At 38.8% G+C, this 25,011-nt stretch overlaps 1 protein-coding gene across 2 annotated transcripts in view; it reads left to right on the plus strand.

Annotated features, from left to right (window-relative positions):
* The first annotated feature begins 143 nt into the window (after positions 1–143).
* LOC114133397 (lissencephaly-1 homolog) overlaps positions 144–25,011 on the plus strand; it is a 35,848-nt gene continuing 10,980 nt past the window's right edge. Inside the window, exons 1-5 of one of the 2 annotated variants that reach the window (XM_027999276.1) lie at positions 144–366; positions 7,918–8,237; positions 17,347–17,431; positions 21,343–21,417; positions 21,645–21,851. In XM_027999276.1, the coding sequence (XP_027855077.1) occupies positions 8,206–8,237; positions 17,347–17,431; positions 21,343–21,417; positions 21,645–21,851 (399 nt within the window). In that variant the 5' untranslated portion in view covers positions 144–366; positions 7,918–8,205. Of the gene's footprint in view, positions 367–1,332; positions 1,529–7,917; positions 8,238–17,346; positions 17,432–21,342; positions 21,418–21,644; positions 21,852–25,011 lie in introns of those variants that run through there. The other variant, XM_027999277.1, reaches the window with a different exon arrangement.

Genomic DNA, 25,011 nt, shown 5'->3' on the forward strand with positions numbered 1-25,011 from the left:
TAAACATCTGCATATATTTCCCACAACAATTCCCCATTTAATACGTGTTGTTTTTGTACAGGGAGGAAAGAGTTAATCCCCAGATATAAAAATAATAAATAGATTTTTTGTTGTCAAGGGCGTGCGCGCTCCCGTCGAGCAGTGAACGCGACCCGGCTGCGCGCTCCCTCGCCAAGGCGACGACTGCGGTAGAGCGAGAGAGAGAAGAAAAAAAACCAACAAGCGAGTCGAAGCTGAGGAGACGAGACGGACCACAGTTTACCTCCACATCACAAGATCACGTTTTTGGAGCAGGAAATCTCACGCCCTGCCGGGTCGTGTTAACGTCGGAGACGGCTGACGAGATCCACTGAGGAGAATAAAAGGGTGAGTGCTGTTATTCCCCGTTTAAAGCAGCGGCCACAGTCGAAGGAATGTGGCGTTAGGTGGGGAAAACGACGATGTGGCTGTAATTGTTGCACCTCCTTTTTATGTCTCAAAATGGCGGACAGGCCGCTTGGACGGAAGCAGCAGGTACCCTGTCAGCGGACTTTAGTCCTGTTTCCAGATAAACAGTCGTATGACGGTGCAGGAATTGAGTGCGTTTCTTGTTGTATGTGTGCGATACAGCTAGCTGAGCTTGAAGGCACGTCACCGGGGCCTTTACGGGGAAGAGTCACTGCAGCGGCTAACTTTTGTGCCGGGAGGCTAACTTTACTGAGGGTAACTTTGGCTAAGCTACCAGCTGGTGATTGTCTTCGTTTAAAAAAAAAAAGAAAGCTGTTGTGCAGATCCATTTATCCCGTTGCTTTTACAGATTACAACCGTAATATTATGGTAAGTAAGCATTAGCAGTAGTAGTCTGTTTTCTGCGGTGATTCAGGTGTTGACATTCTAATTTTTCCCAGCCTGTAAAAAAACAACAACAAATGTTTGATCGATATTAGCTCATTTTACTGCTGAGGGACTCCTGCATGTTCCCACGGCTGGTGTAGTCTGTGCTTTAGCTACAAAGGGCGTGTGTTGACATTCCACTGATGCTTCAGGTTGTTTGGACGTGACAGTAATGAAACATCAGATTGTCCAGCTACACCGACAAACCTCTGGGCATGTTTCCTCAGCAGATGGTGGCTGTCATTCAGCCAGATGCTGACTGATGAAGCTCCCATCATCTCTGCTTGTGCTTCACGGAGGTTTGTTGGGGGGAAACAGGGTGGAGCACATGGGAGGCGATGTTTCTAGGAATGCTCAGCAGCATGTGTCTGTCTTGGTTTCTCCTCTCTTTGTGTGCTTTGCCACTTTCACTCAGAGCTCAGAAGGCTGTAGTCTGTTCCTCAAACCTGGACTGGATCTTGGATATCAAACATTTTCCTGTGCATGTATGATTTATTCTCCCCCCCCCCACACACACACACACAAACAAACACACACCTCTGAGGACTCTCCATCAGTTTATTTAGTGGCAGCTATGGGCTTTTAAGAAAAGTGTTTACTTTTGAAATCAGCATTCTGTGTCAGAAATAAACACCAATCGTTGCTCTTCTTTCAGGTAAGAGGATTTGTCTTGAGTCGACTTTACACGCTATGGTCTTTGTTGATGATCTAATCATATGCAACCCAAACACAAGTGCACAGACTCCTGGATTTGCCTATTTGTATATTGGCATGAATAGGACTGAACCTAAATAATATGCATGTTTGGATTGGATTTGAATTATTTTACAGTTCTGCTAAAATGTTTACAATTTCTGGCTTTATTCCATGATCTAAATTCTGATTCATCCATCTGAATTTATACTGTAATATTAGACTGAAACCTCTGTAAAATATGAGGTTGAGAAAGTCTGAAATTTAGAAAAATTAAAACAAAGAGCCCCATGTTATGCCAGCTTGTTCATACTGCAGTCAGACTGTCTGGTTTTGTAGATTTAAATAATAGAAACTGTCACATTTCTCCAGTTACTCTTAAGATACGCATCAACCAGGCTTTTCCTGGCCAAAACTCATTTTCAATTTTCTTTCTGACATGCCAGCTCCTACAAATGTAGTTTTTCTTTTTCAATAGGTGTAGGAGTTTTAAATTAAGCTAAAAATAAAAAAAATGCAGTCAATTTTTTTTTACATTTTAGCATTTGTCTTTCACCTTCATCTGATTTTCATTAAGCTCATAAAAGTTCATCCAAGTGAGAGTTGTTTGTGATGCATTTTAGATCCAAAATTATAAGTTATGGATTTATTGGGTAAGAATATATTAAGATTTTTCAGCGTTTGACTTGAAATTCAAAGGAAAATTGACAGATATTGATCTTTGGCTGACTGACTGACTGCATCTGTTATTCTTTATGGTCTTATGTATGGAAGTTTATTTTGCTTTTGCGTCATACCATTAGATAAGGATAAATAAAGTATATGTTGTTCTCATGGTTCCTGTTAATTTAGAGGGTTCTCCTGACTGTTTACTAGAGATTTAAATTCACAGAAGATTCACACAGCTAACTGAAGACCGTTACTGTCTCTCTATATACTTCATCACACCTTCCTGGGTGTGAAGCACCAGAAGTATATTGGACAACATGTGTAGCTTTAACAGTATAACTTATCAAATTGAGTAAACTTTGTCCTAAAAAAAATGTGAATTTGGGGGGGAGGGGATTTTTTTTTTAAAAAGCATCAGTGCAGAGGTTTTTAGACTGTCTGTTTAGAAATGGGTCGGTTTACAATGAAGGCCTTGTCCTTGTTTACATTTCATTGGTATTTTGAATTGAATCACTCATGTATGCATTTCTTGAAACTCTCCTTAGTTAACTTGAGCCATATTTACACCCAGAATTGATTTATAAATGGTGAGAAAATCAGTTTTAGTTGTTTTCATGGCTGACTGCTTTCCCAGATTTCCAGCTGACTCTGAGGAAAGTTGCTGGAATGTAAAGATTCCAACTGCTGCTGATAAATCTTTACATATTTGATCTGATCACAGACAACTTGGTCAATTTGAGCCTTTACTGATTAGACTTTTTGGCAGGGTTATCAGAAAGTCTGTATATAAGGAAAGTAATTCATTGCTGTCTTGTTGCCAGGATAAACTGTAAGTCAACTTAACCCACAAATGACTTTGAATATAACATTAGCCTTGACATAACACCTAATGGGCTCGACAGGCTTGTTGATTCTTGTTAAAGAAACAGGTTTCAGATCTGCTAGACTTAATGGTAATGTGCTTGGAGAGTCTGCAGGTTTAATTTGAAAACATATCCAACCTGGTATCACTCCCAACATTAACTGAAATATTTAGAAAACCCTCCAGATGTATTAATTTCTGGCAGAGCTGGGAAGTCTGTCAGCTTCGATGTCAGACATTACACAAGTTCTATATTTATCATATTTGAGTAAAATGTGAACTTGCCTGTTTAAGCCTGCTTTATCATGACGATATGTTAGGTAGAAAGGGTGAATAGCACAAATTAAACCAAAATATTCTTTTTCATTTTTAGATAAAGTTGCATGAAGCTAGAATTAAACTGAGGAAACAAGTTTCTGTTGCAGAGTGTTAAATTGAGAGAGACACCAAAGATTTTGTGGTCAATTTCTAACCACTTTCTATTGTAAAGCTGTTACCTGCTGATACTTGCCCTTCTGTTGTGAAAAATCAATGCCATCCCAAAGGTAAGACAGCAGCTGGTGTTACACAGCTCTGCTGTCCAACAAAATACCTTAAAGAAAGAAACTTGGATTACAGATTTTAAATTTTAAGCTGTCTTTAGCATCTTAAATGATCGATTTAAAAAATTGAGCATGGTTTATCATTTACTAACTGTAAAAACCCACGGCTGTAAGTCCTGTAGAAAACTCAAACCCTTTAACGGTGATATCCCAGACACTTCAATGATAAGAAATGCATCAAAACTCTAGTTTTTGATGAGTCTGTTGATCAAAAGAGCATTTATTTATTTTTTATTTTTTCGACTACTTGTGATGCTTTTCTTTCTGACATGTTTGGCACCACCCTTAGACTGGGAGTGTCGTCGTTACTGTCGGTGCACACAGTCCCAGAGGCCACAAAAATATGCCTGTACTGTAAAGCGTACTGAAACGCCAGAATTAGGATATAATGTCATTATGATGTTTTGGTTCAACACATGCAAGGTTTGTTTTTGCCCTGTGGAGTTTTCTATTACATCAGGCTACTATGGGCGTTACTGCAGACATTGGTCTTATATTTGCTTGTGATATTGTTTCACCTCACTACCGTCTACAATTGATTTGACATTTAAGAAAAGGTGTCCGGTGCTGCAAACGCAATAGTTCAAAGCAGGTGATAGGATCCTAAACACAAACCCATGTCAGTCTGGAATAGGCCGTCACAATAAATCAGTAACAGTATATATCAGTACAGTGTATATAGAAACGTAATCAATACCAATAGATGATACTTCGGATAGAATATTCACTGAACTCCTATCCAGAATCACGCAGCATTCTGGGGGATGTAGGCAGAGGAAAGGTTTTTAGTCACTCAGCCTCTCAAGGCCAGCTAAGGTAGGTTGGTGGCATCAACTAACTCACTCTTTGGTTGCCTAGCAACAACCAGTTGAGTAACATAGAGCAGCACTTTCAGGTTTCACCTCTGTGCCTCATAGCTGCTTAAAAATAAAAATAAAAACTGCGTGGAATGAAAACTGGATGAAACAGGAAAGGTCACGCTACCAGTTTGGCAGAATTTCAGATATTTAAAACAAAAACACAATTTTCTATGTCAACAATTATAAATATGGATTGATATTCAATCTTGTCCTGCCCTAATTTGGATGATATCAAAAGAGCAACATAAAATATAATGGCTGAGCTACAAGTTTGCATCCTATAAATAGTTGTACAAGAGAAACGTTTCACTTCTTTTATCTGTAGTTTGACATTTCCAATAATGCTTCACATGAAAAATTATTCTCTCATTTCAGTGTGTCTTAGAAAATTATTTTGGATTGTTTTCCACAATACAGTTTTGAACATACATTTTTTTTGCATTTCATCACCACTTTACTTGGTTAGAAAGAGAACTAGACTGTTGCCAAGGACAAAATCCCTGTTGGTGACGTGAAATCACCGGCAGAAAATGAAGGTGCACCAGATTCCTGCTGGTTTGGCTGCTTGTTTTAGAAAGACGGTGACGCAATGACACCAGAGGAGAGCGAATGTGAGTCAGAGGTGACTTTGGGGTCGTAACGGCCAGCCTTGTTAACATTGCTGCAGTGCTATGTTTTGCGATAAGACATCAGGACACTTTCACACCTGCAGCCAGACTTCAACCTAGGCTAGGTTGTCTTTTCTGCGTTCCTCAGGGGTGTGGCCCTGTGTCCCCAGACATGAAAGCATTTTGCTGTAGGCAAAATGCATTTCAGTCTTACATTTCACTACTACACTTTTTAATCTTGAAATCAGATATTATGCTACATTTACATTCATTTTAGTGAGCTTTTTCTATTGTTGCAAAGTTTTTCATGCTTTTATTTTGACACCATCATCCAGATTTTTCCTCTCATATCTCAAGTTCTATTTGTATTTATTTTGCATTTGTTTCTATATTAGGCAGTGGACATTTTCAACTTGAGCAGATAATGTTATTTTTCTCTTTTGTTGACCTAGTAAAAGCAGGGCTGGTGACCTGATAATGGGAACAGGGTGTGGCTCATTAATTTTGACACTAAGTTGCTGTTTTCTGAGCTCAAAAGAGACGCAGGACAGTTTTCTATTATTTAAAATGGGGCCGTTTAACAACAGATAACCTCCAGGGATGCATCAGCAAATTGCATCTTACAAAGTCAGCATGGTGTGTGAAAGATTCCAATTGTTTGGTTCCTGCTGCTGAACAAATCAATGGGAGGAAGATTCATTAGGGCTATTAACCATCAATGGGCAGATTTACTGCTCCTTGTCTGCAGCTCAGTCTCTTATCCCTGAAGACTCAATATTTCTGCAGAGCCAATTAGCTTGATGACGTTGTTGTAAAAATCTTTTTGATTTCTAGAGCTGCCATTTGTAAAGCAACAGGAATGGATCAATTGTGGATTTGAACATCAATGTCTGTAGCTTATACACACAGTAGTAAGGTATTTGTTGCCTTGTTGTGCCTTTCTTTTATCAATATCCTCTGTATTAATAGCAATAAGTCATTCACGATTTAGGTTTGTGACCCTGGCAGCTGCCAGAAAACCCTGCCTGTCATAATCCACTCGCAGTCTGCTGTAGGCGGACGTTTGGACAGCTGTCAAGTGGTGATGTGAGGGTCCAGAGGTTAGGCTGTTACATCAGCCTGCTTTCTGTTGTTCATGCTTTCTACAATCTTGGAGCCAAATAAATGTTTTAGTGAACAGCAGCGATTAAAAATGTTACATTAGAGGCATCATGGGATGATTGGACTGTGTTCATGGGATGAACACGGTCTGGAATCAGACAGAAGCTGCTTTTTTTTGTGAATGGAAACAGAAAGCGACGTATTGCCTCTTTTAGAACATGTCAAGCCAATTTTTAATTTTAATTATTATTTTATGGAGCAAACGGTACAGAGAATGTCACAACTCTCTCCAAGAACTGTGTGTTAGGAACAGCAGTTTTTATCCAAACATTAGTTCTGACCATTGTCCAGTTTGGAATGCTGGGAGGATTTCCTGGATAGACACAAACCCCAACTACAGATGTTCAATAGGTTTGCCTTCATTACTGATATTGCTGATTTTTCGATTGCGTGTTCGAGTTGAAAGTCTTCCTAGTAGCAGATATGGGCCTGGTCGTCAACTAAAATGGTCCTCTTTGAGCTGCATTGTAGCCGTGGTTACCACTATAGTCTTGTAGCAAAAAGGATCTGGTATCAAATGCCAGTCTGGGCTGCTTCTGCAGGGCATTTGTGATGTTCTCCATGTACATGCGTGAGTTCTCTCTGGGTACTCCCAAAGGAGAGACGCATGACAGTGATGGACTATTATCCCTCCACTCGCCCAATGACCGCTGGGCTGCACTAGCTTCTGGATGGAGGGATTTCTAGTTGTTATAACTTGCTGGTGTTGCTCCCTGCCTTAATGACAATTTTTCTTTACTTCCCTTAATATTTATTCATGCCACAAGCCCAAATAGTTAAAATATGCTTATGTCTGCCTTCACTAAATTATATAAATTCGTCGCAAGCCTTTAGAGAAAGCCGTTTGGCTTAACTTGAACCTTTCTTGTCTGATACCTGTTCCAGTTGACTAAAGCGATTACGCTAAGTGCCTCGTTCACAGAACAGTGTTGAAATATTAACTGCAAATAATTTTGCTCTTATAAATTGTTGCTCACAAAGAGCGTTTTATTCCACATTTTGCAAAACAATTTCCTTTTATCACTCAGCCAGGCAGCTCTTGTGATCAAATGATGTTGAGATTTTACGGTCAGGAGATTTTGCTAGTAGTACAAGTGCTACTCCAGCTTTTATGGCTTTGTTCTATGTTTTTTTTTTTTTTCTTTTTTTTAGCGCTGGTAACCTGTGGGGTGAAGTATATTTCTTTTAAAAAAATGTAAGTCAATGCTTGAGAGGCAGTAGCTGCAGGAGAAGACTGCTAGCAGAGCAGATTAGAAAGGTAGATGTGAGGAAACAATTATCGAATGTGTGTGGATTGGACGTATTTTCTCAAAAATAGAGAAGCAAATTAATTTCAGATATTCTGAAGTCTATTCTATATTGCTATTGGTGTCAGAGGTATTCTGTCATAAACCAATTTTCTTTCGAAAATAGAGCTATATTGTGTTATATTTAGACATTGTTGACTGACTCTTAATTAACTTTTTCTCTCTGGTGCAAACACTATGACATTAACCCGGGGCTACAAACATCTCTATCCCCTCCTGCTCCTCATGTTGTTTTTTCATGCATATCTAATGCTGACTTTTCCATTTCCCTGTCCTCCCCAGATGCGGTGTAGACTTGACTGTTGACTGGTCTGCACACTCGCCGCTTCTCTCATTCCTGGAGATAGTCAATTTGGAGGGGGGGCAGATTCCTGCGTTCCCCTCCTCTTAGTCTGTGTCTTTGTTTGGGACAAAAACCAACCACTTGCGCCTGGAGTACACGACCCACCCTGTCTCGTCGTTCCTGGCTCAGCACAGCTCATCCTTTGACTGAGGAGATCGCACGATCTGCAGGAGATTCACTTTTAACCTGCTGATCCCTCCTGGCCCCGCCCATAATCCCCCGTCGCCATGGTGCTGTCACAACGGCAACGAGACGAACTGTAAGTTGTTATTGCACCTCTCTTGAGATTTGCACAATTTCAGATTGAATACTTGAATTTGTAAACTGTTCTTACCTCTTGTGACACTTCATACACTTTCTGTGATGCGTTTCTGATAACACTGTGTGAAAAGAGTGAAAACTGTTTTTATGAAGAGTTGTGGACAAATTCATTGAGTTTGGTTGCAAAAGATTCTTCACACATTTTGTTTCATAAGTTTTACTGATTCACAACATGCTTACATTTACACAGTATAGAAAATCACACATTGTGAGACTGCTTATCAAATAGGAAACTTGTAAATTGAGCTACTTTATGAAAGAAACTGAAATAATGAGTACATGATTTACCAGAAAGGATATAAAACTTCAAAGCTGTACTTGATCTCTTAGGGTTTTTTTATTTAGCCAATATTTTAGCTCAGATTCCATTCTAGTTTTTCTAAGGTACACCTAATTTATGTGAAGTTCTTCTGGTTTGAACATTTTTGTCAAAAAAGAAGAAATTGCCAGTCAGTGCCATGCCCCCTGCTTCAACCTGTCCAATCAAATCTGAGGTGTCAACATGCAGTTGCTGCTGATTTGAGTCTCATGTTTCTTGAATCTGGTCAGAAATATGAGCACAGATAACCAACGTCAAAGAGGCTTGATATTGCCTCAAGCTAGATCTGTCTGTACAAAGAACTTATAAATAGGATTATTAGCTTGTTTTTCCAAACTAAAGAGATAAACGCCTCTTAATATTGCCATTCATTATAAAGCTGGACCTCTCTCTGTGTTGAGGCAAGGGGATATATTGACACAGGATGTAGTTTATTTCAGGAAATGGGGAATTCATTTGTCTTTTTCCCTTGTCAAAGAATCAATGTGTTGTTGACATCTCCGGAGGCCTCCTGAGACCCGAAGCTCAAATCTATTGATCCCTCCCTTGCACCAAGAAACTGTTATGTTTACTGTAGGGCTGTTGTAAATGAAAATTTTAGTAATCGAGTATTTTATTGATTATTCTTACAATTAATCGAGTAATCAGATACAAAGAATGGATAAAATATTGGTAAATCTAAAATAACAGCAGTGTAACTATCGGATATCATCAGTCCAATTTTTCATATTTGAGCATCCTTAACAATTACTTTCTTGTAGTTTAGAAAATTAGGTTGCAGGCAAATGCTCAAAATGCTATCACGTAATCTATGGATGTTTTCTGGTCAGAAACACACCTGATAGTCTGGTTAGTAGACTCAGTTTGATTGGAAACAAAGAGACAACATTGGTTAGATTTTGAGCTGATGTGGTTCGCTTTCACAGTGCACTGTCAAATGAACCAAAGCTTTTAAAAAAACCTGTGCTTCCACTTGCCTGTGGTGGCGCTGCACCAAGTACTACTGAGTTAAACATTGTGAAAAGCTACGAAGAAGAAATGAGAGCATTTTCTTTATTCACGAAATGTCAACAAAAATGGAGTGTCTTCAAATTTTAGCGATGGTAGGATTTCTCTCTTGCTTTGGCAAAATACCACAAGCTAGCGCTTGACTCACATGTTTGTTTTTCTTGCATTTACCCAGAATGCCCTGCTTTTGGAGTGGTCTCCGGTCAAAAGGCATTCACAATATTCATTTGAACCTCACCAGAGTTCATTTCATTTCATCCGAACTTAGACCTAGGTTTGTAGAGAGTTTGCATCAGAGTTTGATTGTGTATTTATACCCATCCAAGCAAACCAAACTTTCTATACAGATGAACTAGATTAGATTAAAGTGGACTAAAGAGAGCTGGTGTGAATGAAACCTAAAATCCCAATAAGATGCATTGAATTTGTGGTTGTATTGTGACAAAATGTGAAAAAGTTCAATTTGTATAAATGCAGTCAACTGAGTCCCGCTCAGTCTGTGGGCTTGGCAATTAACTCCTGATGTGTGGTGCTAAAAGTATAAAACAATTGGATCTTAAAGGTTATAAGAGAGATTTGTTCACGGAGAATACAGCAGAAATACATCGTAGAGATGAGTAGACAGTTTTGGTAAATTTTCATTTTGTTTCAGTCCGTCAAAAGAAAAAAATGCTTCAGCATCCACATGACAAGGCACTTCACATTCCTGACAGTGTTTCAGTGTATCTGTGGTTGTTGCCTTGCAAAGGTCTGTTGGTATGGAGGCGTCTATTGGAATGCTAATCATCGCTATTCAGAGGAAGTGTTGAAGATCCCCACCACCACCACCAACAGTCACTACGCCCCCCTGCTCCTCTAAACCCGGTTCTTAGCAGCACACGTCTTTGGTGCCATCGCTCACAGGAAACACTTGTGGGACCGCTGGAGTCGCATTCAAATGGCTGTTGCGTTCCACCCGCCGGAGATGTCCCTGTTCCCAGTTGGAGCTCTCATTGATCGGACCATAAAGCGACCCTAAGATGGAGTTTCCTGACTGGTTCCCTCATTTTGGGCTACAAACCCAGCAGGCCTTTTCAGTGCATCACACAATAACTGTCAGATTGCTTGCCATCACACCACATCTTTCTTTGTTTCACTTTTTTTAATTTGCTTTGACTTTAACACACATTCAGCTAATAAATTTCCTTTTTTTCCCCCTGTTTTGCTATTTCCAATAATTGCTCAGTTTGGTTCAGTATGTAAATTTAATTCACACAGATATAGAAATCCATGCATTGCTCTTAATCCCACATTTTGTTTCTTGAGCTTGATGAATTGCTCTTCGACACAGAGTTTAAGTTCAGCACTTCTTAAAAAGATTATCTTTGTCCTCTAAATCGGTGTGATTTTTGTCAGCACCACAGTCAGCTGCTGTGTTGGTTCGGCATCTTCACAACAACTCTATTTTTGCCTGTTTCAACCAATGAAAGCGTATTTGTGTTTCTGTGTAGGGTCAAAGGACTCATCCCTGGCAGCATGTTGTTGAAACAGATGCATAATACAAAATATCTGCTCTCCTAAAATACCCAGGGGCAGCCATGTGCAAATGGGCTCTTGCTTTTGTGGCTCCTCTGAGCTTTACAAAGAAAATCCCTTCAGCCACCTCCATTTTGTAGTCAACAAGATGCGTCATGTGAGTACTGTTCGCCATCTTTCTCCTGCAGCGAATGCCATGTCATAATGGTTATTTAAAGATTCAGATGTAAAATGTTGGAGAGGAGTCACTTTCTTCAACCTGGGACAAATATGCTGGGTAAAATCTACGCCGTAATGATCATCCTACCTTAATCTGTGGCTCCAATTTCTGCAACTCTCTAGAGAGGTTTGTGGATTGTTAAGTACAAAAATGGGTGGAATGTAGTGAGAAAAATGTGTAGCGGAAAAGCTGCATATTGGGTTGCTAGGTGATGGGCTTGCGTTGCTAGGTAACGAAGCAGTTCCCGCTGATTGTGACTTAGTAATTAGAAGATTTTTCAAATGGTTTGTTTTCCAGACACCAAAAAAAAATTAACTAAGCATATTTTATTTTATTGTATTTCTTTGTGCTTTGACTGTTTCTAGAAGCAGTGGAAACCCAAATGAATTTAGCATAATAGATCCCCTTTAAGGAATACACTATGACAATATCAATAATAAAAGTAGGTTTTTAGGCCATTACATGTGGCCTAACAGGCAGTAAGTGGGATTACCATTATTAAAGTAGTTTTACAAGATGGAGAAGTGATTGTAAATATTAGTATGAACTTGATTTGCATGATTTTCTGGTTGCACCCAAACACATTTGCACTTTTAAACAGTACATCAATATATTATAGTTGAGAGACATCTATTAGAGTCAAAGTAGTTCCTCCTAATACTATCAGTGTTGCATACAGTGATTTTGCGATGACAATAAATGTATAATATATTGTGCCGCCCTAGAATTAGATAACATTGAGTGTGTTCATTTAAACCAGGGTTCTGACACCTTTCCAATCCAAAGAGCCATTCTCGCTCTAAGTGCAGCTAAATGATACTCGCGTAGAGCCACAAATGTGAAGACAACTTATGTTCAAGTTATGTAAATAATTAGCAATTTAATAAAGATCTGCCTTATTGTTACATAGAATAAAAAGCATCACTGTGTGCTACACACCCTTCATGAAAGGGGTGTGTTTTGGTGTTTACTCCACACAGCTGGCTTTTCAGCCGTGTTTTTCTTTAGATCTACTACTGCAGGTACGTGCTTGTAGTCTTTACAACAAAGAGCAAACATTACATCCATTGTTGCACCAACCAAATCCATGCTTGATTTAAACACTTTACTTTAGTTTTTTTAATGTCTCTGGGCTGGTCCCCTTTGAAGTTTTCTCCTGGCTTAATAGTTGATCCCCTCTGCGATCTTTCTTTTATTTGAAAGTGAAACTCTCATGTTCAGCAGCTTCGTGAGAAGTTTTCTCCTTATGGAGTGAGCTCTTCCTCTTTCTACCTAACATAATGTGATTGACCAGCAGTGTGGTCAAGCAGTGGCTGTCCTCAGGTGACATGCGTCTTGTCACTGTAATTATTCCTGTTTGACTCTGCAGATAACAAGATGGATCTTAAATTTTAATCAGTAACAGATTTAACAGGGATCTTTTTATAACTGAGCAGTTAAGCAAACCTATCATGAGATTTCTGTGTGGTTTTTGTGCAACCTTCTCTTTGAAGTCATCAGCTGTTCAGTACATGCTTAAATTAGCTCTACTTTCCTTCATGCTTGGTCTGCTCAGCTGAAAGCGCCTCTTGTTGCTTTTACCCTAGAGCCTTTCTGAATCTGTACCCTGATTATTTTTAATAATGTTTTTTTTTTTTTTTTTTTTTAGATTAAGCAATCAGCATTTCTGTTACAAGTTTATTTAGGAACTACTCCTCTTGAAATGGGTGAACACGTTCAGTCTCAGGTGTTCATATTTAGTTAGTTTGTTTGAGCACTTTGAAAAATGTTTCACGGTTCTTTTGGTCCCGAATAGAAGTAACCCAATCAAGCACAAGGTGTTTTTTTATGTTTGTTTGTTTTTTTTAATGACTAATTTAATATGTTTAACATAAAATTAACAAACAAGATTAAGAGTAAATCAGATCTGCAGGTTTATTTTTGGTTTATTTCCACCTTAGGTACGAAATAATCTTTGTTTGCTTTGAATATTACACAGCTTGTAGGCCTGAAAGGTGAAATTACACTTGTTTCATCAGCAATTAAGTGGATTAGCATTTTGTTCAAACCTGTTTATGGTGAACATCTATTGGTTGGTTTGTTTACAATAATGGGAATTCTTAGTGCTGTTCCCCTTTGAAGTGGGAAATATCAGCTTTTCGCCGCGACTTGGACAAAAATTCACCAACTCTGATCTCTTCCAGATTTGTGTATTTCTAGCTTTGAAGTAAAACTGAGAAATGAGAGAAAAAAAACCATAAGGCATTGCAAAATTAACCCTATCAATCACTGTGTAAATATTATCCACCTATTTAGTTTTTTGACATTTTAAAATAATTCATATAAATTACAAATTCTTATTCCTTTCACCCAGAAGCTGGTGATCATTTTATTTTTCAGATGGGATTATATGAGTCACTTCATTGATAATGTGATCATTTAACAGGAAATGGGAGGATGTGACGCAGTTCAGCTGACTCACCTCCTTTCTCTGAAGGATGAGCTCACTCGTCTCTCTTCCTCTGCTTGTATCTGTTCATGCGGCCTTTTCTGCTGCCTCACTCATCTAAGCTACATGCGTAGCACAGATCCCAGCACTAATGTGACCCACATGAGACTGACGAGCTTTACTCAGACCCTTAACGCATCCTGCAGGTCGACAATTTTGGAGCCATTCGCGGGCCTCCAAAGCTGTTTTTATGTCCTCGCATGGACAGGCCTTTTATTTCACTCAAGGGAAGCAAGATTCATAGTTATTGTTCCACTGTTTTGTTTCACCCCTCTTGTGTGTCATCTCTGTCCACAGCTCTCTCCATCTTTCTCTAACTACTCATCTAGCTGCTCGTTACCATGGAAACCAGCTAGCTTGCTCCCCTTCTGTCGCCATCAGTGAACCTCAGTCTGGCTGCCTCTGTTTTCTTTCTTTTTTTAATACAATCAGTGGCGGTTCTGTCTTTTCAAAAATACATATTGATGGATGTGGGATGCGTTCGCCACATCCAGGGGGAAACGATGTGTTTAGGGAGCGGTGTGCTCGCCTCGTCGGTGCCTTTAGCTCTGTAGGTGGGTGTATTAATGTGTTTGTGCACTGTGTTGTTGGAACATCAGGAGAAAAATTAAACATTTACCAACATCAACCTGTTCTCTTGATCAGTCTCTGACTGTGGATTACATAGGAGATAAAAACATTTTTTTTCTATTTTAAGACCGACGTAAAGCTACTTTTTGTTCAGCTCTCTCCTCCGTCTTGTGATTTACTTTTTGCGTCAGTTTCCTACATATTTAAACACTTTCTCAGACATGCTGCAACACTAAGGCCCTTCTTTTGCTTGCAAGCGGGCTGCAGGTTACCTCCTGCTAACCTTGAGCTGTAACGAGGTCTGCTCCTGTTGTCATGGGAATTCAGGTGGTGGTAAGAAGAAAGGGGTTTTAATGCTGCATGCTGCCCGAGAGGGCATGGGGGGCACAGGCTGGGCTGACAGATTGTGGCTCTTCATACTGGCACTGCGAGGCGTTGCCTCTCTGACAGCTTGTCAGGGATCTTCTGTTGTTAATGGTCTGTGGAAACATCGGAAGGCAGGAAAATGTTGGGTTGCAGAGAAAAAATGTGCTTTGATGCTTTTTGTATTCATTGTCTTGTGCTCTCTCTTTTTATTTTGGTTTCAGAATTTTGAAGTTGAAAAGAAAAACTATAAAATAATTGATCAGAATAAGCCTGTTGAAATCTATAACTGAACGTTATGTAGCTTTTTATAAAACTGAATGACTCATAAAGAACCAGAGTGAAAGAAAATGTGAATTTTGAGATGACCTCATAGTGAAAATGTCTTGTATTACAGATAGTAGAACATTAGCCTTATTATTCTCTCGCATCTTGCTGACAATATTATCCTCTTCAGCAGTTCATTAAAGCGCTATGGTAATTTTAGCATATTTCGTGCTTAGGTTTGACTTGTTGATGTTTCAGCTTGTTGCATAATTCATTGCAGTTACAGTTAATTATGCACAGACAAAGCTGACAGAGGAAGTATTTCTGCTGCTTTATAAACTTTGCGCTTTGAATGTTGTGAAGTTTAATTATTGGTGTTTCACACCAGATTTTAGTGTTTTAACCAGTAAGAAAAGCATTATAGGCCAGTTTATTTCTATCCATTTTATGCATTCAAACACTAAAGGAATGTGATTAAATTCTGAGGTTGTACAGTGGTCATATGCTTTAATGTGAAACAAACCATTAATGGTTTTATACCTGCAGCTTTTAATGCCATTTATTCACCCAGCAGCAGTTTTGGATATCAAAGTGGGGCTGTTTTGTGAAAGCTAACTTTAGAAAATCTGACATCAGGAACCGTCTTTATTATAATTTTGATAATTTTTGAACTCCAAACTCTGGATGCAACATGAGCTCAACAAGCAAAACAAATCAGGTGACTAGGCAGTCACCTGATTTGTTTGTATGAACTACAGCAGTTCATTCAGACTCGGATTGGTTTTAGGTTTAGACTCCGAAAAGCTTATTCAGGTGATGGTGGTCCAATAAATGTAAATCTAATGTCTACATTTTAGTGTATATCATTGCAAATATCACCATATTTTCTAAAGATGTGCTTCAGACACAACCACTTTTTTTTATTTTTATTTTTGTATAACATAAAGCTGTATAACATATTACAGTTTCACTTAACAACTAATTAGGAAATTTAAGTTCTTATTTATTTAGAAGCTTCTATTTATGTTTTTATTTTGAACATGATTAAAAATACGTTTTATGAACAAGATTTTTTTTTTACTGTCCCTACAATACTTGATTATCTTTGATCTATCATTAGATCATTAATAATAAAAAAAAACAGAACACATTGCTATATAATTTTTTTATTTTACTATACATGTTGAAATTATGTTCAATCTTTTACAGTGATAACATTTAAATTAATTTCTTAAAGGAGAGGCACATGAACAACCCAATGTTTTTTGGGGGGTTGGGCGTTTAGTCTTTGTTTTCTTGTGTGTTTTTAATTTAACCTTTACCTTTTTGTTTGGCACTTTTAGTTGGTGGAGAAGCAGCACTATAAATAATTCCCTTTCCTGCACCCTCATGAGAAACTAATTAAATGGACAATAAAACCTGACCTGTTGAGACTATGTGACTTAAGCCTCATTAATAACTCTTGGTAAATTGAACTGCTGCTGATTCTGCAGTCGTAACCAAGCCCTGTGTGTGTGTGTGTTGAATGCATGTGTGTGTTCTAGATGGAAGCTCACGAGACAAAAAAAAAAGGAAGAGTGAAGGCAGCTTCCCCTCTCCTGGTGTTCAGCCGTGTCTGCCTACTCTATTGTCTGCGCTATCTGTCCATCTATCTTCACATTTTTGAATTTGCAGGCCTACCACTTGGATCCCTGCCACCTTTTGTGTCTTCGAAGTGCTGCTTTTGTTTGTCTGTAAACCTGAGCCTGACGAGGAGAAGCACCAGCTACCCAGTAGCCAGAAGCTTGCTGGGTTTGCAGGGATTATTGTGTCTGCCAATGATTTTTGTCTGTTTCTTTCTCTGTGTGGGGTTGGTGATGGTGAGATAGAGACACTGGTTTTCATTTTCCACATATATACACCACGGGGAGTTGTCCGTTCTCCTTGTTTGCCCAGAGCAGTAGGAAGTCATTGCAGAAGCCAGACAGATACGCTCTGAATTTGTGGCAAACTGATAGAAATATATTTGCAGTAGAGAGCATGAGAGGGTGTGTACATGACGCCACAGGCAGTGCCAGCTGGATTTATGCCTGCAGAAGCATTTGGATTTCTTTTAGTGATCCAATCCTGTGTGGGGGGGGAACATGTTCAATTTGCATCATTGTCTGACACCTTTTGCTGAACGTGCTCATTTTCTGTCTTTGTTTTACAGTTCTGAATGCGATTCCCATTAACCATGTCGTTTCTCGTGGCACTTTAACCACTATCTAGTCTGCTAATCTGGAGAACTAATTATGGCTCCTCTTTGTCTCTTTCAGAAATCGAGCAATAGCCGATTATCTACGTTCCAATGGATACGAAGAGGCTTACTCCACTTTCAAGAAGGAAGCGGAATTAGATAATGTGAGTGGATTAAAAATGGACACACACACATCCACCCTGCACCAACACCAATTTATACTAACAGTATGTCTTGATTCCCCATTTATTTCTCATTTTAGTCGACATGTTGTCTAGTGTGACCAGGACCACCTGCACCCAATTAGCCTGAGTTGTGTGATGGAGGGGAGGGGGCCGAGGTGCAGCAGGATTTTAGTAACCAAACTTGACACAAGCTTTTATTCACCTGAAATTTATGGGTTCTTCTTGCTATCAGACATGCACAGATCTGAATTTTCTGGTTCATTCCAGGTCTCTTGTTTGTGAATCTTTGATTATTTTGGCTCATCCCGATTTTTCTTTAGCACTGCAATATACGAAGATGTAAAAAAACAAAACAAAAAAACCATTTTGCTTTTCTTTCTTGAGCAGATGTTGGTAACTATTATTTAGAGCAGAGATGAAATTACACCTTATGACAGATCAACTGCTGTAAAACGATTCACATTTCATATTTCTTTCACATTGTCTTCAGCATGTTAATGAATAAATGTGATTAGTATTGCAGAAACAGCTTTTCCTTGCTGTGTATATTCTACAACAAAGACTAAAAGCTTGAAAGGATAAAAAGAAGCACGTGTAATATTCTCCATCCAACTTTCTTGTGAGCTGCTGAAAGCCTTGCTCTCTCTCGCTTTCTTGGAGCCTGATTTTTTTTGTGCTTTCTTTGACTTTAGCAAAAATACAACGAGATTAAATTAGCTTGAAAATTCTTGTAGTGATCTGTTTTGTTTTTTTCTTGGATTCTTTCCATATATATAAAAAGTATCAAACATGATTAACATGAGAGTAAGCATGTTCATATTTAAAGATATGAACATTTTATTAGAATTACAATAGCATCTATTATTTTTGCCCTTTGCTCTCATTAAAATTTATAAAGATTGTTACTCAGATGATAGATATTATGTCTTTAGACCAACATAAAGGAGAAATGCAAAGCTATAACTAAAAGCTATTTTTAGTAGCTGCTGCTCATTGCATGACAATTATTTCTAAAATATTTAGATCCTCTTTCAATCGTCAGCTCACCCTCGTATTTTCAACCTCATATAGCAGACTTTCACCATGCCTCCACGTGATGCTCTGCTGGTGTGTCTTTATCCGCTTCCCTCCCAGTCATTTTCCATGTGGCAGCTCTTTGGAAGCAGCCTGAATAATAGATGAATGGCACAGAGGGGATTATTGCACCCTGTTGGGTTGTAGCACTGAGCCTCACACACCTTAGCAGAGCCAAGTGGTTTAGCCCCATATTCCTGATTCCTCATCATTAAGCTTTTTACAATATTTTATTTTGGAGGGAAAATTTTATCCACTAAAACGTCCTACACCTTGTGGCTTCTTAAGTTGCAGGTTGAGGTCAGGGCTTAGCAGTCTCTTTAGCAGAAATAATTAATGGAAGTCATTCTCCATTTTTTTTGTTTCCTAGATGAAAGAAAAATGTACATACCTGCATGCACAGGAAAACACACATATGTTCATCATCAACCATCTGGCAGACTGCACTGTCTGGCACTTGTGGTTCAGTTTGCATCTTTGTGTGTGTTAACATCCAGGCAGATGGCAGATTAGATGATTGAAGACTTGTCCAGACGAAATTTCCTGTTCTTTTATATTGTTTTTCTTTTTCCTCCTTTATTACCCCTCCTTATATGTCTTTCCTTTTTATAGTTTGGGTCCTTCTGAGGAATCACCATTCTGTCATTAGAAAGTGCTCTACATAGATAGATATAGAGACTCTGGTGCTGCAAGAAGATCTTCTTCTGGATGATGTTGCTTTGTTTAGAGCTGAGGGTGTAGCTGTGAAGTAGGAGCACAATGTTCATTTTCCCCCTCACTGACGCTGTAGCTGTCTGTCAATGTGGGTTTTTGATGCTTTGATAGTTTGTAGCGCCCTCAAGGCATGGGTGGACACACACACAGAGGTACTGGATCTGTTGTTTGCTCAACATAATACAATACCTCCTGTTTATTTGTAATATTAGTAAGATGCACGCTAGTATTGCACAAAGGTGAGAAGGGAAGAGATCTACCAATTAGAGAGGTAGATTTCTAATTTGTGATTATGTTAAATGCTGACCAGAACTTTTGTCGTCTAAAGGTTTACAATTACCAACATTAAATATATATTTCATTGTTTCTAGCTTAAAAATTAAACTGCTTGTTTCCACTGAGCAGTACAGCACGGGTTGTTGTGGTTTCCATTGTAAAAACAGTTCATACATCACCTTTCCCTTGTAGAGCCATAGGACAATGGTACAGTTAGGGCGGAGCTATCAGCGTCACACAACAGTTCATTGATTGGGGAGGAGAAAAACGTCACTGCTTGAGACGAGCATGAGACGTACAAGTGCGCCCAGTTTATCGCAGTCGTACGACGTTAGGAGTTTGGGTTTAACCTCTCTGCCCAGTGAGAGTTTAACATGTGGTGGAAACGTTTTCCTGAATACGATGGACCATAAGATTGCGTACTGAACCACAACGTACCGTACAGTGGAAATGAGACATTAGAGAACCGAGCCCCCATCATCAGAAATTATTAAAATCCTTCAAGTTATGGGATATGACTGTCTGAACAAATAAAACTCCGCTAAAAGGAATGACAAACTGTTCCATTTTAATGTGGTATTCAGGCCGAATCATAATATCCAGTTAAAATAAAAAATAAGACTCCTCAACCTGGTATTTGAGATGAAAAAGCTTAAATTTGTTGATAGTGTTGTTAGATAATTAATGTTTTATTATAAGTCTCTAGAGATTCCCTATAAAGTCTGTTTGTGATCAATCATTAGTTCTTTATAGTGGGACCAAAGGTGATGTCACACTGTGTGAGAGAGGTCTTACAAAGCACTACAGCTAAACTGGATTTTTCTGTCATTCTCTGTCAAAACCAGCATGAGAGTACCGAGGTTGAGCTTTAAGCGGTCTTTAGCATCGGCATCTAATGATGAGCACTCTTAGCATTACTAACAGTCTGAGTGTATTCCCTGTCTAACAAGTAAATATCTAAAAATACTTTTTCGAGACCATTAGAAGTGACTTCTTCAATTAGATAAAATCAAACTGCATTAAAATGTTCCTTCTCAGTCAAATTGAACTGCCCACAACAGGCCGATCACTGGTCAACGCTGGCCAAGTGTAGAAACACTGGATTTCTCAATCCACCTCAAATGGAGGTATAGTTTAAGATGTATAAAAGTGAAGGTCAATGTTAAAGAGTAATTGTTTTGATTTGTTTTCACTTGAGCCCCCTCACTTTGTCGCTTTTATAAAAACTGAAACATTTTTTGGTAATTTGCTCGGCTCATCTTAACCAAATTTCCTCAATGTTTTCAGCTTAGACTCGTCTTTCCTCAAAGGTAAAAACTCTAAATCAAAGTATCTGAAACAGCAGAGCAAACCTAGTTGTTTTGAACACAATTTAAAAATTTTGACGGACACATAGCAAAATTAGTCAACAAAGGCCACAGCTAGTGACCAGCTCAGGGTATTAGCCTGCAGGTGGAATCAGGCTTGTCTGCCAGCGCTGCTACAAGTTAACTTCCACCGCTGCCTCTGTCCCGGCTGTGTGGCAGTAAGCTGCCTAAGCCTTTCTGCAAGAGATTAGCTTGTGTGAGAAGGATTAGGCCTAGTCCCTCAGTGTGTGTGTGTGTATATAGTATAAGTGTGTGTGGTGTACAGTAGGTTGGCAGAGTCTGGAAGCCAGCCTCGGTCTGTGTGTGGTGTGTAAATAATTCCTTGTTCTCTTTTGCTATAGCTGCAGACCTCAACATGTCACTCCAGCTGGCCCCCGTTCCTTAGGCCCCAATGATTATGCTGAGCTCATGACTTTGATTGGCTTTCTTTGTGTCTGATATCCTCTTGTTGCTGTACAGAATGAAGAACTGGATAAGAAGTATGCTGGCCTTTTGGAAAAAAAATGGACCTCAGTCATCAGATTACAAAAGAAGGTTTGTGGGGTGTTTTTCTTCCTCAAAGAATGCTTGTGGAGATTACAGTCTTGTGAACAGTTCGTGACATTTTGAACACGGTGCAAAAAAACCAAAACAATCATGAACACAAGTTTAAATAATATGTTAGGTAAAAGCTGAAGCTTGACCTTGATAACCAAACATACTTTCCCTTTTTATAGTTTATTTTAAATGTATTTTCCTGTAATGCTGCGAACTCTGGTCAGGTGATGGAGCTTGAATCGAAGCTGAACGAAGCAAAAGAGGAAATCACCCTGGGTGGACCAGTCAGTCAGAAGCGTGACCCCAAAGAGTGGATCCCGCGTCCGCCTGAAAGATACGCGCTGAGCGGCCACCGCAACCCCGTCACCCGCGTCATCTTCCACCCAGTCTTCAGTGTCATGGTGTCGGCCTCTGAGGACGCAACAATAAAGGTCAGTGCCCCTACAAGGAGAGGATTCTGTAAATATCAAAGGGAAAATTCAGAGTTTTAAGTGGTTTCTTAAAAGGTAATGACTGGGAATGTCCAGAAAAGAACCTTTTGTCCACTCATTTTTATTTGTCGTCTGATGCTACATTAGTTCATAAAATCGAAGCTATAGTTTGTTTTTTTTAAGCATGTACAGGGCATGAAAGTATAATAAAGTAGCACAGTATGTTTCCCCAGTATTTTTCTTTGTGATTGGTGGCTGGATGTCACTTATCAGAGTCTCCATATGAAGTTGATAATGTTGCAACCTTTCCTATCTGGCTTTCTACAAGATTTTGGGAACAATATTTCATTTTCTTCTCCATGAAGAGCATGATCTTCACAACGGTAGCATAGTGCTTTTAGTCCGTTTCCGTGGCAAAGTTCTCATCCACAACATTTACCAGGTCACATGACACAGACAATTAGCGAAGCAGCCTGTGTTTCTGTTGGTGTCACTGGAAAAATAAAAAATGCTGATTGGTAGGAAAAGGGAAGAACACTGGCATGGTAATCATTTCAAAGTGCCTTGATTGGGACTCGGCAAACTTTTACTAATAAATTTCTTGGCTGCATGAAAACTCTGCGCAACTTAAGTTTGAAGAAACAAAGAATAGTTTTCCTGCTACGATGAGATCAGAAATGTACAAAGACAAAAGAAAACTTCTGCCATGTTGAAACAGCTGCAGCCTTAAAAATGTCAATGCGGGGATTAGGGATCTTCACAGTTGCATTAAATGGTTATTTTCATTAGTTTCGGTAATTTGCTTTGAAGCCTGCTTGGTTGCAGTTCATAACAGTGATCTTTCCATTTGAAGTGAACACTGTGAAATGCAAAGCGTTAAGGGTTTTGGCCTGATGGAAGAGAAACTCCTGACATATTTTGCTCTTGAAGCAGATATTTACTCTGGCTTGATATGCTCAACACATTCCACATGGCAGCACAAGCCAAACACAGTGTTATAACAATGGTCATTGTTGGAGAAGGCTACCTACTGTGGTTTTTGTTGTACATTTTTAGAAGTGGCAAATTGTGGGATTTTATATTTTTTTCTGTTTTTACGTAAATAATTTTCATATGAACATTGTTTTCCACCAAGTTCATTTCAGCAACATCCTACAGCATGACTATGATATAGTTTTCAGATGTTAAATATGTTATGAATGGGTGAAATAAAAAATTTTTTTTACATCTTAATTTAGATCTAATTACAGCAAATATATTTTCTTCTGGCAGTATTTATATTAGATTGAATTAATGTTCTGTAAATGGTTGCATCCCATTTTTTGCAAAAGGAATAATTCCAAGCCATTCTCTCCCATCTTGTATAGATGGCACAGCTGTTGCTCTGTATGGATGATATTTAGATATGCTAATGTATTTTAGTTTAGGACGTTTGCAGGAGAGGACACTTTTAAATGTATACTATGGTTTCAGAAGCATTCTTAACTCTTGCCTCTATTTTCATTTTGTCTAATTTCTTTTCCACAGAAGCTCAGTTCAGTTCAGTTAAATGTAGCTGGTCGTTCCTCCTGTTATTTCACCTCCACTGCATTCCCTTCAGCCTTTTCTCCCCTTCTGCATGCACCCTGCATCAAAGATCTCTCTCCAGACGTCTGTAGAATCCATATATAACTCCGTCAACCTGCCTCTGGGCAACCTCTTCTGTAGCATCCCTCCACTGCCTCACTGCACAATCCCAATACTCTGCTGAGCTGTTTCTTATGCATCTATTATTCATGAGACAATAATAGACACTTGTACGTTTCCTACTAGCCTACACCCACACAGCAGGGATCTTTTCCTCAGCGTTTTGGCACGGTGATCCCCCTCTACACCCTGCCTCTCAGCATGCTGGCTAATTTATCTTCCACTTAAACCATTAACCGTCCCACCATGAGTACCCACCTTCAGCTATCCGTCCCCTAGGAGCAGTCAGGCTCTGACTCTAAATTACGAATTCAGCCCTGCTTCTCTACTCGTCTTTCCTTGCTTACCTTTTCTCCCCGTTGTTAGACCTGACTGTGTCCTACTTTCCACCTTAAGAGCTCTATTACATTTTCAGACACACAGGCTTGTTCTCTTAGAAACAGACTGAAAAACGCATGTTGGCTTTCCCTGAGCCAGAATAGAGAGATTAAAGGAATAGTACTGCTTAATTAGTTAACTCTACAGGTAACAAACTGACCTGCAAACATAAAAGCATGCAACACATTATTTCCTGTTGAAACAGTGTATTTAAATTTACCTTTTATTAACTTAGAAATCCCTTGAATTTACCAAGATGGCACAACACTATAAATACACAGTTAAAAAGCTAATGTTTGTTTTGTTGTGTCTTGCAGTTGTGTCCAGAAGTATTCATAGTTTGTCACATTACAACCTGCAGCCTAAATGTTTTTCCTAAACATGATGTGGAAAGAAAATGAAATGCGCTTTTCAAATATAAAAAGAAAAACCTGAAGTATTGTGTATTTGTTCAACATCTTTTTCTGTGACTAACACCAGTGTGTGTAATTTCTCCTTGGTAAAAACCTGAAGACCAGACAGATCAGGAAATCCATGATCAATTTAAGACAGGGTTGGATTATAAAACGATATTATTAGAGTGTTGTTAAATCCATACTGGCCCAGACCTACCTAGACAGAAAAGAAGCCAAGATGCCAATGGTAACTGGAGTAGCTCACTAATATTTTTCCAATCAATGTATTATCCAGCTTGAGTTCTATACTTTTTCCTTCACTAATTAAAAATTTGATTAAGTGCATAAAATTTTGTTACATATTAAAATCTAAGTAATTAGTTAAAATTACTGTGCTGAAGTCCCGGTTCTTAAAATAATGTACATCCAACATAGATCCAGTGTATTATAAGCCTGGCGGGTCACCAGACATTACTTGTGCCCCCACCAGGCTAAACATTGCTTATTTATTAAATTTTTTTTTTTAAACATTTGCATTTATTAAGACTTTTATAATTGGTGTTCAGGCGCTAATCTTCCAGTCTTTCAATAAATTATATGATTATCAAGTGATATTTTCAAATTTTCTGTCAACTTTAAACAATTTTTAACTCAAAAAAACGACAGGCTGCTGGACAAATGACTTCCATCGCGCCCAACCA

The sequence above is a fragment of the Xiphophorus couchianus genome, chromosome 18, assembly GCF_001444195.1.
Source record: "Xiphophorus couchianus chromosome 18, X_couchianus-1.0, whole genome shotgun sequence".
In the NCBI taxonomy this organism is placed as follows: Eukaryota; Metazoa; Chordata; class Actinopteri; order Cyprinodontiformes; family Poeciliidae; genus Xiphophorus; species Xiphophorus couchianus.